The sequence below is a fragment of the Rhopilema esculentum genome, chromosome 18, assembly GCF_057945365.1.
Source record: "Rhopilema esculentum isolate cy_ngs chromosome 18, ASM5794536v1, whole genome shotgun sequence".
Lineage (NCBI taxonomy): Eukaryota > Metazoa > Cnidaria > Scyphozoa > Rhizostomeae > Rhizostomatidae > Rhopilema > Rhopilema esculentum.
Genome location: NC_142832.1, coordinates 3,233,406 through 3,249,802, shown reverse-complemented (window position 1 = coordinate 3,249,802; position 16,397 = coordinate 3,233,406). Strand labels below are relative to the sequence as shown.

The following is a 16,397-nucleotide window of genomic DNA, read 5'->3' as shown; positions in this document are numbered from 1 at the left end:
ATTCCTTGCAGTTTTGTTGCGTTTGCTTTAATGCAAGTGTATTTACTTTTAATGATATCGTAATTATCTTCGTTGACTCAGTAAATTTTATTTGAATCTCAATAGTTTGATATAGTAACTATGTATAGAAGTTTCTTTGTTTTTAGTATGTCTATAGAAAATTGAATTTGACTCGCATTCCCCGAAAATTTTCAGTCATACAACCTTGCCATTGCCTTTGCCTGACAATTGGATTCTTGTTCATGCACTTCTGTTCAAATAGTATTTGGATACCCTTGAAATTTATTTTTTAAATCCTTTCTCGTTAGTTACGGATATATCTCCATAAAAACTTCATAAGATACTGTTTATTTTTTGTAAAGATATCGGGTACGCCTAAAAATTCGGACCCTAAAAATGGTCGACCCTAAAAATTTTGTAGGTCTTGAAACGTCAACTGGCAGTTTTCAGAAATGAATAAATAACTTACAATAATAACGTGAGAAAGTATCGGTAAAAATGGATGTGAGCCAAAAGTGTTTAGCATAAGCTCTATGAGAACTTCATTGGTAGGCTAAAGACGTTTGCGATGACGAAAGGTCTCATAGGTTTGAAACGTTGAAACATATATAAAGTAGTTTAAAAAAGGTAAATTTGTAAAGCCACGTTTAGAAAGATAAAGATTTTTGAGAGGCAAGAGAAAAATCTCTCACTGATAGACTTTGCCAGACCTACACATTGTCCTGGTAGTATAATCATTGTATTGCCTTCTCCTCGTGTTCTGCGATGTCTTTCGTAAGTTCAGTAAACCACATTTGTATCTCAATAGTTTGATATAGTAACTCTGTGTAGTTATGAATATAGCGGCAGAAGTTTAACTTGCCGAAAGCCCGAATTTTCCGCAAGAACGCTGAATAGGGGAGCTGTAACCCCCCCCCCCCCCATGCCCACATAATTTCCGCCACTGTCCCCCCCCCCATCAAAATTGGAGAGTATTTTTTCAAGTAGCAGCGATATTGATATTGAACCGGGGAGAAGGGATATAAAACCTGGGGATTGAAGTTCACCCCAAGACTCGTTGTAACCTTGGTAACCTGAACCTGATACATCATTGGATATAGCACCACAACAGCAACACAAACAGATATCCAATATGGCGGTTTTGTCAGGAGATATCACGGCAAATCTGCAAAGCCTTTCATTTGACGCTGGTTTAAATGCAGAAGAAAGGTATGAATCCAGAAATTATTTCAGTCCTTTCAAGCTAATTGCTCAAAACATGCTAGGGGCACACACAACCACTTCTCAACTGAGGCTGTGACCAGTGCTATCAAAGTAACAAGGGGGGCTCTTGCACAAATTTTTTCAAAACACAATAGCAAAAGTAGAAAATTGCCAGTTTCAGGCATTAACAAGGGGGGCTCAGCCCTACAGCTCTACACCCCTGGCTGTGACAAGGTACAGGCTCGTCGCAAGGCAAACTGGAAACTTTTTCTTTTGCGCGGACAAGTTTACTTTGAAAATTTGAAAATGTGTGCCTGAAATCATACACTGTTTGTTGTTCTAGGGACCGTTAATCTTAGTTAAGTTAATCTAGGGATTTTTTGCGGCCAATATGTAAAGGCGCGCAGTTTGTGTGTGGGCGTGTCACAACCCACGCCCGACCAAGGTGGTAGTGAGAGTCTCTGGGGAGGGGGGGGGGGTACTTTTTCCTGTGCTCCCTTTGACAAAAATAACCATTGTTCCCGTGTTCCTGTTGAAAAATGTCAAAAATTTCCCCTCATTCCCTTAAACTAGGAAAATGTTCCCATGTTCCCAGTGAAAAATTTAAGTTGTTCCCATGTTCCTGTATGTATACCACTTTTGGCATTTTTGTTCCCTTGTTCCAAAAACCCCTGGGGGCTTCTTGGTAGTGACTTTTCTTAGCTCCCCTTTTCTTGCTCGCCTATTTTAGGTTTTAGTTGTTATCTTCTATGCAGTAGCTTAGCAAGGTGGCATAGGAGGGCTTCAACCCCCCCCCCCCCCCCTTGCTCAGAAGGTTGGTTTCTGAAAAAAAGTGCAAATATGCATTGAAAATAGAGCCTGAGTGGGGGGGGGCTGATATTTTAGACAAAATTAAAACATTTTTAAAGACTGCAAGCTTTTAATGTATTTTGAGCTAATCTAAGGGCGCAGTCGCATAAATTTTTTGCTTGCTTAGCCCAAAGTGTACCCTCCTCTGTACCTCTACAGAAGTTTTTCCCTTCATTTTAGGGTTTATATAGAAAAATCCTTCAAATTCTTTAGACATTCCTGATATAAAAGAAACTAAAATGCTGTGGTGCTTTAATCCTTTAAAAAACTGCTTTCTGAAATGCTTGTCAGGGAAATTTTCACATTTTGCTCCAAGGAGAACGAACTCACTTTGAAATTTTTGAATACTTTTTATTATTTTAAGATATTTGCAAACAACTTTGGAAAATCAGTTTTTACATGTAGAACTTCTTTGCCTTACACAATTCAGAATATAAGCATGAGAGGCAGGGGCGAAACTACCGGGGGGGGTGTGGGGGGGTGTGACACCCCCCCCAATCCAAAGAATAGTCGATTTCCCAGGGCAATCGAAGATTTCGCAGGGCGCCAAGAAGAGCTTTGTTGCCACGCAGAAATGCCACCTATGAAGTTCGTAAAGGGCCGTTCACGAATTTTGAAATGGAAATATTATATTTGTTATAAACCTTCCTTCCTGACATTGCATTTTAGAGAACGGAACAGGTATGTCAGGAAGAGCTCCGTTATTAGCAAAGCGAAAGCATTCCTTACCGAAAGTCATAGCCAATGGATGCAATGATTGATGCATATGTTTATGAGGGCAAGATTGAGTCCATATAAATTAATTTAAGTTGTAAATTATTTTCATGACAAGCACAGCGTCACTGGGGAGGAATAAGGGGCTGAAGTCCCTCACTTTGGTCAAGATAGGATTTTTTTATCATTTTTTCTATTACTTTTTAACAGTCCATGAACTAAAAAACATAAAAAATTGTTAAGATACCGATTTTGTTTCATCGAATTGCTAACTTTTTCACGTAAATTTTTATTATTTTCTTTCATTTGCATTAATTCAGCAAATCATTTTCTGTATCATTGCAATGTTTTAATTTTGGATGTGTAAACATGGCCTTCTTGACACAAGAAACTGCACATTTCTGTTCAGGAAAAAAAAATTCTCCCAATCAAAACAACATCTTCCTCTGTCATTCACAACTACGTGCAATCTGAAACGAAAGGTTGCCGTTTCTTTCCTTCCCCAACGTCTAACACTAGAGTTTTAGCATGGCATCCCCCTTCCTATTTTTCCCAATCAACAATAATATTTTCAATAAACAATCAGTTCTTTTAGCACAATAGTATTTTGCTAAATTTTTGTCTGAAAGATGCTTTTCAGCCCTTTTACAAGGTATAATTTCAAAAAAATTCTTCACGTCGGACCCAACCATGGTGGGTCCTCCTACCTCACTAAACTCGACTTTTAGCCCCACTGGGCTAAATTTCGTTGCGCTGTCTACATCATGTACCCCCCCCCAATTAGCTCTTTATTAGCTTAATTTTGCAAACCAACACTAAATGAAGTGAATATAAAAAAACAATTTACGCTCACATAGAAAAATAGAAATTTCATAGGCAATGAAATTCCAAGTTTGTTTCTATTGCTTAGAAGTTTGTCCTTGGTAAAGACCAGTGTACACTGGTAAAGCTTTCACTAGTAACCTATAGACAAACCGTTGCTACTAGGTCTGCAGGGCACCACTCAGTTTTGCAGGGCAGAAACCCTTTTCACCCCCCCCCCCAAAACTATTGGCCAAGTTACGCCCCTGATGAGAGGAATTGTGAAGGAAATAGACAGTTGTAGAATGAGGTCAGCAACAAAAAGCTACATATGACTGTTATTTTGTTTGATTAGCTAGTAAACATTGCTAGTGAAAAAAGGCCATAGCCTTTCCAAATGCATTTACAAAATGGGGCATTTTCCTGAGTTCATAAAGGTGTGTTCAGCAAAACGAAACCTGCTGTATGACTCCTTGTCTATTTTCAACCTATTTAAAAAAGATACTTTAGTGCCATACTTTGAAAGTTCAACTGCTACAGAAATGTTTATGATTATTCTACTGGGTGAGAAAAGTTCTTCTTTTGCCCAACAAAATTTTTTGTGTGCTGACGGACAAAGTGTTGGGGGTGCAGTGCCTCTTTTACTGGTGTGTATTTATGCTTACCCGAGCTTTTCTATTTTTTTAAGGGATATACTTTACGTAAGGAAACGAAGCCATGCTGTTAGGACATGTATGATTGGTCAAGCGTAAGTTTTTGCCCTTTGTCTATTGTATTTTCTTAGGTTTTATTATTCTTAAAATGATCTTCATTCTTTGAGCATGCAAGTGTCATCTTACTTTTCAGCCTAAAGACCAACACAATGTTGAATAGCTTGAAAATCCTGTTTCAGGAAAGATTCACACTTGGCAATACCTTTTCACATAGTAACAAATGGCCTTTAGAAGATTTCTGGTATCGTTACCAAAATGCCACCAAATTACCATTGACTCTTTAGAATAAGGAGGTGCTCATAAGAATAATGGCTTATCTTTATCTTCTTATAATTCTATGTAGTATAGAAGATTGTTATTTATTTGTATCTGCTGCTTTTATTATAACAGAGAAAGTCCTTTTTACTTTTTTACCGACATTTAATTTGTTGCTTAACATATCTAGATGCTATCTTGTTGCTATCATAAACGAAGGAAAAAGGTTGATATATGAACAAGAGAGCTTGAAGACAAAAAAGGTCAGTTTTTAAAAGAATTTGCTTCTCAGCTTGAATTCTCTACCATAAGATAAAAAATTTTGGTTGTTATGAATCTTTCTGTTGCACTGTTTGAATTCAACAGTTTGGAGTTTAAATAGGAAAGAAAGTTGCATAGATATTATAGAAGGAATATTTGTATTTTGTTATTCCATATCTACAACTCTTTTTCAAAGGAAAAATTTGCTTAATTTGGTTAAAGGCAGTCTGTCTCATATTGTGCTCAATTTCATGTTCACAGGAGTGAAATTCACGCACTGTTGAGCTTGATCGATAATTAAATGATTTAAACCAATCAGAGACAACTTTGATTTCAAAGCTTATGAATCAAATGGCTTTGTCCCTGTTGTAGTGAAGTTGTGGCTAGAAAAAATTTGTTCCCTGTTTTGTTTCTGCGACATATAAGTCAACAGGGAAAAGAAATGCTTCCATTATCATCATTCAATTCCAGTAATTAAATCTTCTTGCCATTTCCAATAGCCTTTTTGCTCACGATCTCAAATGTTGTCCACTGCCAAAGCTAAGCCAGCCAAAGGGAGCAGTGTAATCCGTTAAGGCAGGATAAGCTATTGTTCATATAACCCAATCATTAAAGGGACACACTGCCTTTAAGATAGATATCACGAGAATGTTTGTTTTTTAGAATTTATATTCTGTTAGCAATTAATCACTACAATTAAAATTCCCGATCAAAATTTGTCACAACAGTCATTTATCATCTGGGTTGCGAAACTCCAATCCATTTTGTTTAGCAGGAAAGCCATTATTACTTGTAAGTTGTTTGATATCATGTAAGTCTTGAAGTCTTGGTTACTTGTAGGCTTGCCCAAAACCTTGGAAGGAAGTACCTAAACGAAGACCTTTAAAAATTGGTATTCTAGGATGTGGTGCTATTGGCAAATCTTTGGTTGAGAATTTTCAAAAGTATTGTAAGCCTTATTCTCATTTTTTGTAATTTGCTTGTTTATCAGTAGTTGTTTTAGAATTCCATATAGTAGACTCTGGTTGAGTTACACCAACTCTCTTCTGTCTTCTCAGACTCTGGTAAAGTTCAAGATATTTTGCTATTGAATGATATTAAATTTTCTGTTCCCTCCCCCAACTTTCCAACTTGTGTCATAGCCCATAAGTAAGTAGAGTATGATTTTAACCAGAGTTTTTTGAACAGTTTTGTATTTGGGTCTCAATTTTATGAATGTAAGTGGAAGTGTTGCTTTAAAAGGAATGACTTTAAGCAGAGTCAACTTGTCTTTTAATGATAATCTCTACCTTTTTGTCAAATGGGCCAAATTTTGGTGTCAGATTAGCAGTATCAAATTGGTATCAAATTCATCCCAGATAGATATGTTTTTTATGTGGACACTTTTCAAAATTTGATGGGAGAGCAAACTCTCACTAACTCTATATATCTTTACAACTAAATTAGCATGTTTCCAAAAATGATTTGTCTCATAAATTTATTTCTTGTCTCTATTGTAGATGCTTTTTGCTCTAAACATAGGTAACGGGCATGAAAGCTCTTTGAAAGAGTTAAACTGCCATTTTTGGTCAATTTGATAATTTCTTTATTTAGTTATTTTTCTTGGTTTTACCATAATCTTTTTTCAACTAATTCAGGTTATCCATCAAAATTCATTATCACTTCTTTTTTTTATTTTTTATAGCTGATATACACGCAGAAGAAATTCTGATCTCAACAAGAAGGCCTGAAAATTTAAGTGAATTTTCTGAAGTTGGAATAAGATGCTTCTTTGATAATAAAAAGGTACTTTACCAACACAAATATTAGACCTAGAGTTTGTCATTCAATAATTTTGAAATAACTTCAGCTTCCTGTATGATTTTATTGATATATTTTCACCAATTAGATCTGCTATTATGCAGCGTCCCTTTGCCATGTTTAGTTTTTAACAGATAGTTGAAATTCCCAGGCACCAAAATAAAGTAAATTGAAATTAGATTTGACACGGTATTACTCAGCTTTATATTCTTACATGTATAAAAGGCTTAACAAGTATAAAGAGTAATTTTTGTTTGTGACATTTTAAATAATATCACTTTCTGATGCATATAATGAATTCATAAAGTTTTGGCAATTAAATCAGGTGTGGGGTTTTTGCTACATCTTTCATTCAAAGTTCAAATTCAATTTTGCCAAATTTTATTTGATTAATCTTCATCGAATAATAAGAAAAGTATCATCAATTATTTAAATCATCATCGATGATGTAAATTGCAATGATAAAGATTTTTGTGAATATAGATTTAAAAAGTTAATGTGATCTTCTGTCTTAACAAAATATTATAACTACACACAGTCTTGATGATTTGTTGTGGCAAATTGGAATAAACGCATAAATTTTAGAATTGCAAGGACCTTTTAACAGTTTATGATGTTCTTTATCGTTTCTAGTTGGTTGAGTCAACTGATTTAACATTCATGTGCTGTTTGCCATCACAGATTGACAGTGTAATCGAGGTAGGATTTTGACTAACTTGAAATACCACCAAATATGATTTTTTTTCCCAGAGCTAGTGTTTTATGGTCATCCATTTAAAATAGTCTAATAAGCTATATTTCGTTTGCAGCGATGAAGGACATAGGGTCACCGTGTTGGCACTGCAAACAACACTTACAATATTACGTTACAAGGATTTCTTATAAAGTTTGCTCAAAAAGTGTACACTGCAAAGATTAGGGTGCACGACAGTTTTATGGATGGATCTCTAGTCTTATCTCTGTGGTAATTTGATGGAGGAGATGGTCGCTTCCATAACCGTTTTGTTCACAAACACATTTTCGTTTGGACTTTCACATAGTAGTAATAAGCAAAGTTCTCAGAATCCAAACTCTCAGTGTCAATGCCAGGAAGGTCCCGGAGCTGACCAAGGAGATCTCTACGCTGCAAAAAAAAAGGGGGGGGGGCAATGCAGGAAGAAATGCCCGTTTTCTTCAATTCCTGTGCCACAAGCCCAGATTAGGTCCAAACATTCAAAATTATGCCTAAAATTATGTTCATTTAGGGCACTAAAATTAGATATAGTTTGGACTATGATGCTCAAGAACAACGAATTTGCCCTTTACCCATAAGTTCTATAGACTTTCCTAAAGAACAATACCAATAAGATGGGTTTAAGCGTCTTCGACCATATGACTGCCATGTTCTTTGGGACTGAGCAAAGGGTCGAAACGTTTACAGTCCATAAACATTAGAAATGCATACCAGGACCCTCATTTGCCCAGAATTATGCATGAAAATGGTAACCAATTAATTTTGGAAGTTTTGTTCTTCAGTTTAGTTTTGCAAAGTCCATCCTCCTTCGCGCGTCAAACCCTGTCCTTTGAAAATCAAAAGCATTTCACTCCATATACCAAGTAAACGTTAATCATACTTTATGAAAGAAAAACATCAGCACACAAACACATTGAGGGTGGGGGCAAGGAAAGGACTGCACAGAAAGCAGCATTTCAGAATGAGTGCTAGCGCGATGTTGCAACTGACTATCTGCCTTTTTATTGTACATTTTAACAATATTGACAATATTTCCATGTCTATACTGATATTTTAGTCAATAGCCTACCAAGCAGGTTGTCCCTGATTCTTCTGGTTCTCAATCAGCTCTGAAGTTTCATTTGAACTTTGAATTTTAAGGTCTCATGTTGCTTTCTTTATTTAAATTTTGCAGGATATTAAAGGCAGTATTCGATGTCTCTTATACACATTTGTCGCAGGTGTGTAGCAATTTATTTGATTGCAAGCCTCTCATAATGTTTACATTGTGACAGTCACATCAATGATCTCTTGTGACTGGAGTGAATTCGCGCCAATCACATTTCTCCAGTCTCATTCCTACATTGATAGGAGAGCTTCTCTTGACTGGGTGCTATAATAAAGAGATGAAAGCCAAAGCGTAAAATTGAGCCCAAAACCTGCATTCCGAAGTCAAAAAAATGCTTGAGGCCGAGAACCCACAAATCTATACTAGTCTCCATCAATGAGTACATTCAACCGATTGAAAGTCAGTCCCTACATGGAGACATGTTCGGATACCTATGGAAGCCTAATTTGCAAAGTAAATGGTCTTGTGTTTAGTGGATTAATGTTTTACTTTACGTTGCATTGGAAAGCTTCAAGAAGGTTTTGTAAATAAAACACTAAGCTTTCTGTATATAAGTATATTTTAGATTTCGCTATACAGCTTAGGATATTGTTCCTATACAGCTTAGGATGCGGAAAGGGTCCACGAGATATGACCACATCGAGAGGAAGGGACAAGCAGTGCTCGAAAATCGTTGCTTCCTGATACCAAATCAAACATTCTCTGTATCAGCTAAGTGCTGGGCTAAATGGTGACCGGTGACTCAAGACATCCCAGTTTGGGACCTCTTTGTGGTCACCATACACATCTACACAAACCTGTTGTCAATAACACAAAATCGAGCTTTTCTCGGTTTAGATTTTTAGTCTTCTCAACAGAATTTCTTTGTTGGGCATTTTCTATCTTTGAGAGAGATACTTCTCAACCTAGAGGAGGATTTTCCAATTTGCCATTTTTGGGTAAATTTTGGTACCCCACAACATATCATTTCCTCGTGCCCTTTTTTTATTCTTAGTTGCTGCTAAATCTGGGATCGATCTTCCAGAATGTGTTTTTTATCAATTGCTTTATCGTATTTGCAGGAATTCCACGAATAAAGCTTTGCAAACTTTTGGAGAATAGTAATATAATTAAACCCGAGTTTGTATCCTTGTGTTGAAAATTGCTTAATTGTAAATCAATCTGTCTGAAGCAAGCTTCCTTATTTATATATTTCGATAAAATTTTTAGATAAAATTGAGTATTTGGGATTTTTAGATAAAATTAAAAAACAAGTTTGTTTGAAAATATAAAAACGTTTGAAATCTTGGTGTGATACACATTTGTCTTGAAGTTTGTTTTGATGTATCAGCACTATTCGACTATTTACAGAAAGAATCAAGCAATTATGTTTGACTTGCTTAAAGAAGTAGTCACATTTCATCTCTAATTCCTAATAACATAAATCAAAATACGAAGAGTGATACCAGAAAACTACAGTTCAGATCATATGTAAATTTTTGTTTCAGATTCACCAGCACATTACACTAGACTTCATTGCACGTTCTAGGTTGATCACTGCCTGAATAAGTTACCTCCATCCAGTAGAATTTTCCTTGATGCTTGTAGATAATTGGAGGCAAAGAAGTGACCAAAAAATCCCCTTGGAACTACAAGCAAAGCGTATGTTTTTATTCCATTTATAGCCATCCCATTTGAAGTCACACTGCCGTTTAAAGGAAAACAAAATTCTAATCCAAGTGTACGTGGGAGATCTTTAAAGACTCACTGCTAACAATGAGCCATTGCGCTACGTAAGCATCCCATAATGCATTTTTAGACTGTCTAAAATCAATTACTGCCATTGTTTGGACCGTCGCCACGCTCGCAAAGGCCCATTGTTAGCAATGAGTCTTTAATGAAGCACCTTCCAAATGGATAGGGAAGGGTTTCATAAAAGCGTACAGTCTCGTAGTGAAGGGGAGGTTCATGGAAAAACGAGTGTAGGCTATCAGGTTAGTTTTGCAAGTACATTAACTGAACATGCGAATGCAAAGTTTCCCTGCAAATTTTCAGCCAGCATAAAGAATATCATGTCACATTCTCTTTGTTCGTGTGCATTTCTCTATTAGTAAGCGAGAGATACTGGCCAACCTCAAACTGGGAGTAAGGGGACATCCCATGGGCCTTTGATTCTTCACAGCAGCAAACTAAAAGCCCGCGGGCCACATCCGGCCCGGCGTGTAATTATATCTGGCCCTCGAGATAATTTTAAATATTGTTTTTATAGTGTCTGTTCAAGTAAATGCTTATCCTGTTCGGCCCGCGATCTAACGTGTGTTTTGTAATTTGACCCCCTGTACAATCAAGTTCGACCCCCTGCTTAACAGCGTACGATTTTTTGAGATACCGTTCTTTAGCGAGGTTGCCTTTAGCCTCGTTGTTGAATTTGTTCATAATTTTCAATTTTAGGAAAATTTATTGATATATTTTAGATTTAAAAAAATGTAATTATGAAACTTAAAAATACGTATGAAAACAAAGCTTGAAAGTTTTTATAATAACCTTTGAACAGTTTTTTGGCGGTACAGAACTTGAAATTGGCTTTGAAAAAAGCAAACATTTTACAACATATTGGCTAAAAGCTTTTTGGTCTGACACTCCTCAGAGCATAAAACGTCAGAATAAAGGTCTGAAAAAACACGATGAAAAAATTGTGGATGATATATTCAATAATCTTTGGTTGTGACAATTCTGCTAGACAAGATCAAAAAGTGTATGTTAGGCAAAAGATAGGGAATTGAACTTCTCTTATTTGAATCACGTTTTCCAGTTTCAACTGTAAATACTCAAGAAGTGCTATGATTTTTATGGTTTTTAAACATTTTAGATATCACAGGCTTTGGAAAATTCTTCATTGTGTGAGGTCATTTGTCCAGGGAGTAAGGACGACGGTTAGCTCTATTTCAGATCTTTAACTTATCTTTAGTGCGATTAAAATATCATTTTGGATGAAGATGCAAACAGATTTTTAGTCATACTTATTCAAATCGTATTCAACACTCTAGCCGTCCAAAACTTTTTAAATGAACTCTGTAAGAAGATCAGAATTCACTTGAACTTTTAGTGTTTAATCTTCACTGAAATATTTTAATAAAAATGTAATAAAAATTTTTAAATCGTAAAAAATCAGCTTGAAGATTTGTTTTTAAGGGAATTTCGTAAACAATTTTGAATCATTTAGCTTACATATATATTTGCAGATTAGAAGTTCACAACAACTTACAGCAATGAAATTCTTATGTCTGGCTCATTAAAATCGTTAATGTTGAGATCCAGCTTCAATTTTCCATTTGGAATAGAATTTCTAACAAAATTTTAGCATTTCATTTATCGTAACGACTGCCTCATATATCTAAATTCAGAACTTGTAGTAGGTGCCTTTAGAAAGGGCCTTCTCTCTTGAAAGTATGTCTTAATTTCAGAAAATGCCCTGTGCTGTCATTTTAAATAAAGTTTTAATTAGTTTGAATATTTTTGTTTTTAATGCTTCATGTAAACTATGCTGTATTCTTTTCCTAGCTATCATAAGGACAACAAGCAAGCTCTCTGAATTAATGATTTACGTTCTAATCAACATGCTGGTCGTTAATGGATACTCAAAAAATGAAGTTACAAAGTGAGTTGAATAATTTTCGAAGAATTCTTCATCCTCTTCCCCTTCAAAAAACCTTCAAAAAGGAAATAGGGATTCAGGTCTGAAAGACGTTTTGGGGCATATAAAGATCTTATCTACGTTCAATAAATTGTAAATCTCTAATATTTAAAAGCAAAATAGAAAATTGCATAAGTTGAAAGCTAAAATTATTTGCTATTTGTAAGACTCAGATGTAAAATTATTTATGTTTCTTTTTGCTTAAAGAGTTGTCTCATGAACGGAGACATCCTTTTGAAAAGCTAAAAAGGTTTTCCATTACATAATCTTTACTCAGATCTTCCCGGTTATTTTAAACGTTGGCATCTACTTTTTTCTTTTCAATTTCTGCAATTTCTTGCTATTGTTGAGGCGCCTATGTCACGTGAGTTTTTACTGGAAGGTGCTGCTGCCGTAAGTCTTTTAGATATTTCAAGACGCGAATATTCTTAATGAGGGTCCTTTTTAACGAGGGAATACTTGTTGGAGCTTTATCCTGCATATCGATGCTGTCCAAATTTCGTGTTCTTGCATTCACGTTGGCCCGGTTGATCTCATTTTTAAATGCGCTTAAATATGACCTGGAATTTAATATCGCTTAAATATCTCTGGTTTAAACTGTACGATTCTCAGATATGTCAACTTGGTTGCATTTGGCCCGCCAACTGACGAAAAAAGTACGTCCATCACTGAAGACGACTTATGGCATGATGACGTCTCTTCCATACTCTGCCCTATAACTGTGAATGAAAGGTAAATCTTATTATTTCAGTTTTCTTCGTGAATTCCTTTTTCTAGTTTTGTAGAAGGGGGGGGGGGGGTATGTTGGAAGATAAAAAATTTATCGTTGAAAGATTAAAGGCAGTCTGTCCCCTCAATGATTGGCTAATATGAACAATAGCTTATCCCGCCTTAACGGTTACACTGCTCGCTTTGGCTGGCCTAGCTGCGGTAGTGGACGACTTTTGAAACTGCGAGCAAAAGGCTATCGGAAATGGCAAGAAGATTTAATTACTGGAATTGAATGATGATAAAAGAAGCATTTCTTTTCCCTGTTGACATATCTGTAGTGTAGTAGAAACCAAACAAGGAACCAAATTTTTCTAGCCACAGCTTCACTACAACGGGAACACAGCCATTTGATTCAAAAGCTCTGAAATCAAAGTTGTCTCTGATTGGTTTAAATCGTTTAATTATCGATCAAGCTCAACGATGCGTGAATTTCACTCCCGTTAAAGTTAAGTTGAGCACAATAGGGGACAGACTACTTTTAAGATGAAATTTAGCATTTTAATACTTATATTGATATTATTGTGTTTGTTTCTATTGAAAGTTAGCTAATCTTTTTCAGCCACCTTCCTTTTCTGGTTTCTTAGATATTGGCCACAACTTATTTTCAGCTCTTAATTACCAATCATTGTTGAGAAGAGATCATCATTGGACTCAAATACTTAAGTTTCTAATGAGTCACCCACTAACGATTAGCAGCCAGGGTGAATGGACTTGCTTTTAAAAGATTCTGATAATTTCTTGAATGGTTAAGTAATGGCATGATTAAGAAGTTTCTTTTGTCAGCCAGCTCCCAACTCTCAAAAAGTGTAATATTTACACACTGATATCTTATTAAGTACAGTGAAGAGGCTCGAAGAATTGACGGAATTTTGAAAATTGACATCTATTGTAGTGTAGTTTTGAATTAATTTCACTTTCAGTTACATGTAACAGGGGAGGTATTCACTAGATTTATATTCTCGTGTGCCTTTTACCTACTTCATGCTAACATTGCATTAGGACTGTGTTCTTATCAAAAAAAATTCTCAATAGATAAAACATGAATAAAAATTTCCATGATTTTCTTTAAGGATTTCTTTATTTTCCTTGACAGGACTTTTCAGATTTTCGATCTTGATAAACTTCACTCTTTTACAACCAAAGTCGGGAGTATATTGGAAAGTGATAACAATGTACTGGCAACGAGATTTCGGAAAAGACACGTTTCCCTGTTTGATAAGTAAATCACCTTTTGTTTATTTTTAAATGCACTTTAACTAGAGGAAGATTTGAGGCAGATTAAAAGGGAGAGAGCTTGGTTTCCTAAAATGATGATTTTTGATCTTCTAATTATCAACCAATAGTCGCGTGTTTTCTCAACTCTGTAGATGTAAATCCATTTCTTAAACTTCTTTTCAAGTATTCATTGCTTTTGGGCATGGAAGCTTCATTTCTAGGAAAAATATATTCTCATAATATATTTTCTGTGAATGGCCCAAATTACGGAACAACTCAGAGAGTAAAACCAAAGGAAAATAGTATTATTTCAGATATGGAGTTTCGTGAATGTGGTCAACAAAGATTTTCGTTATATGAAACAAAACATAGAGATTTCGTTCTTTTCCCCAGGCAAGCAAGACAAAATAATGCAAATTTACCTTGTTTGTACTCCAATCATCTCCAAAGTTGTGTACTCAAAAAGCTTTACACAAAAGTTATGTAAAGATTGAAGTTTTTTTATATGTTTTAATCATTACAGATTCAACTCATGGAAAGTACAGTGCGAACTTGTCTAAACCTGATTGTTCGGACATGGTACATGTGTATGTATATAACGGCAGTTTTAGTTATTCTCAAATCGTGTAAATAGAAGTTTTCAAGCATTATTTAAAGGAACACCCTAGGTTACTGGTTTCCTGTTCAGCCTGTCTTCCCGAAAATCTTTCGAATCATTTCATGAGTATTTACAAATCTCATCTATATTGAAATAGATTCAATATTGCTCATCCAAAATAGGTTTATTCTTTCACCATGGAATAATGTCATTTTTAGCTCTTGCTTTATTGTTTATAAATGTAATTTTATGATGTTTATGCTTCATACACGTTTTCCAACAGTGAAGAAGACTTCCGTTGTATCCCTCCACTTTCAACTTCTTAACAGAACTTATTCACATATCCTTGGAGATTTTTTCTTTAAGTTTTCAGTGATGGAGAATCGTTTCATCGTTGTGTCTTGCAGTGGGTACATTTTTCTGCTATAACTTTTTCCATACCTTGAAAGGTTTCTTATCCCAGGGTTCGATGATTTTACCCCCATCCTTCTATGCATGTGCACTGATCCCAATCTTCGTTGCTGCGAAAACCAGGCTTGAAATCGAGACTATCTGATCTCACTTTATCTGCAAACAAACCATATTTGGGAGACGGTCATTTGTTGCATGAGCCATCCTCCTGTCTTTCAGTTATGATCATGCATTACATCAACCTCAATCATTATTGCGCACATTTTTCTACTACAAGCACGGGGGTTGCCAAACGAGAAGACTCCACTTGCCGTCTTCTCAATAAGTACCTTTTATCACAACATACCCAACGGAGGTGAACGAAGTATTGATCTTCTCAGTAATGACATCACAATGCTTACCAAAAGTTTACTGGTGTTTTGATTTCTATCCGTGAAAAGTACAACGCTGATAAACAAGTTTGGCTGTAAATGTAAATCAGCGTTACTTGATTTGTGATCAAGGAACAATTGATGAAAAGTGTTAAAATTTTGATGTACAACAACCTGTCCTTTACTTGTAATTGTGTAGTGTAACGATGTATCTGATGTCATTTAACAGTGTCGTTCCTATATCAACAGAATTTATATGCTTTTGAATATCTGTGTTGCTTTACTTTCATGACACCTTTAGTTCATGCTAGCTGTTCCTAAAATTTTCAAATGAGGCCTCGTTTGGTAGCTTGTTTTAACCTGGATGTAAACTAGTATGAACAGTTTTGAAGTAGCTAGATAGAGATCATGCATCTGCTGATTTCGAGAAACTGCTCACTTATGTACGCTAAGAACCTAAAAAAGGACAGTTAAATATGGTTAATTTATTATAATCATCAGCAGAATTAATCAATCAATTTTCTGAAGACTTCATGGATCTTGTTGACACTAGCTCTTAGTATTTCTTTGCAGTTATTTGCCTGTTACGTTTTGATTCATATAACCAACCCACCCCCTTCCTTTATTAAGATATATGATCTATTAAGATCCTCTCTCTACTTTCTAAATGCTATCTTGTATTGTTGCTATCGCTCTGAATTTTGGCTAGCCAGGCGTAAATACATATTTTTATCAAATGTTTGTTTGAATTAAATGTTTAATGTTTGCAAGAAATGATTTTTGTTTTGACCAATGATCTGTGGTTTGATTTCAACACGGTCAGGAGTCCCTGGTAGTACCCGTTGATTATAAGCATCGTAGAAAATATGCACTGTTTCAGAATAATTTAAATGAAGTATAAGAGTCTGAGACACCAAAATG

General features: G+C 35.5%; 1 protein-coding gene across 1 annotated transcript; it reads left to right on the top strand.

The window, feature by feature from the left end:
• The first annotated feature begins 982 nt into the window (after positions 1-982).
• Positions 983-16,262, top strand: LOC135696668 (NADP-dependent oxidoreductase domain-containing protein 1). The gene is made up of 15 exons (XM_065216142.2): positions 983-1,209; positions 4,256-4,315; positions 4,726-4,798; positions 5,637-5,745; positions 6,481-6,581; positions 7,230-7,295; positions 8,504-8,549; positions 9,499-9,560; positions 10,025-10,078; positions 11,286-11,349; positions 11,978-12,074; positions 12,723-12,842; positions 13,975-14,100; positions 14,620-14,683; positions 15,325-16,262. Exons 1-14 carry the CDS (start codon positions 1,133-1,135, stop codon positions 14,654-14,656), a joined length of 1,092 nt encoding a protein of 363 aa, XP_065072214.2. The 5' UTR covers positions 983-1,132; the 3' UTR covers positions 14,657-14,683; positions 15,325-16,262.
• Positions 16,263-16,397: the final 135 nt, after the last annotated feature.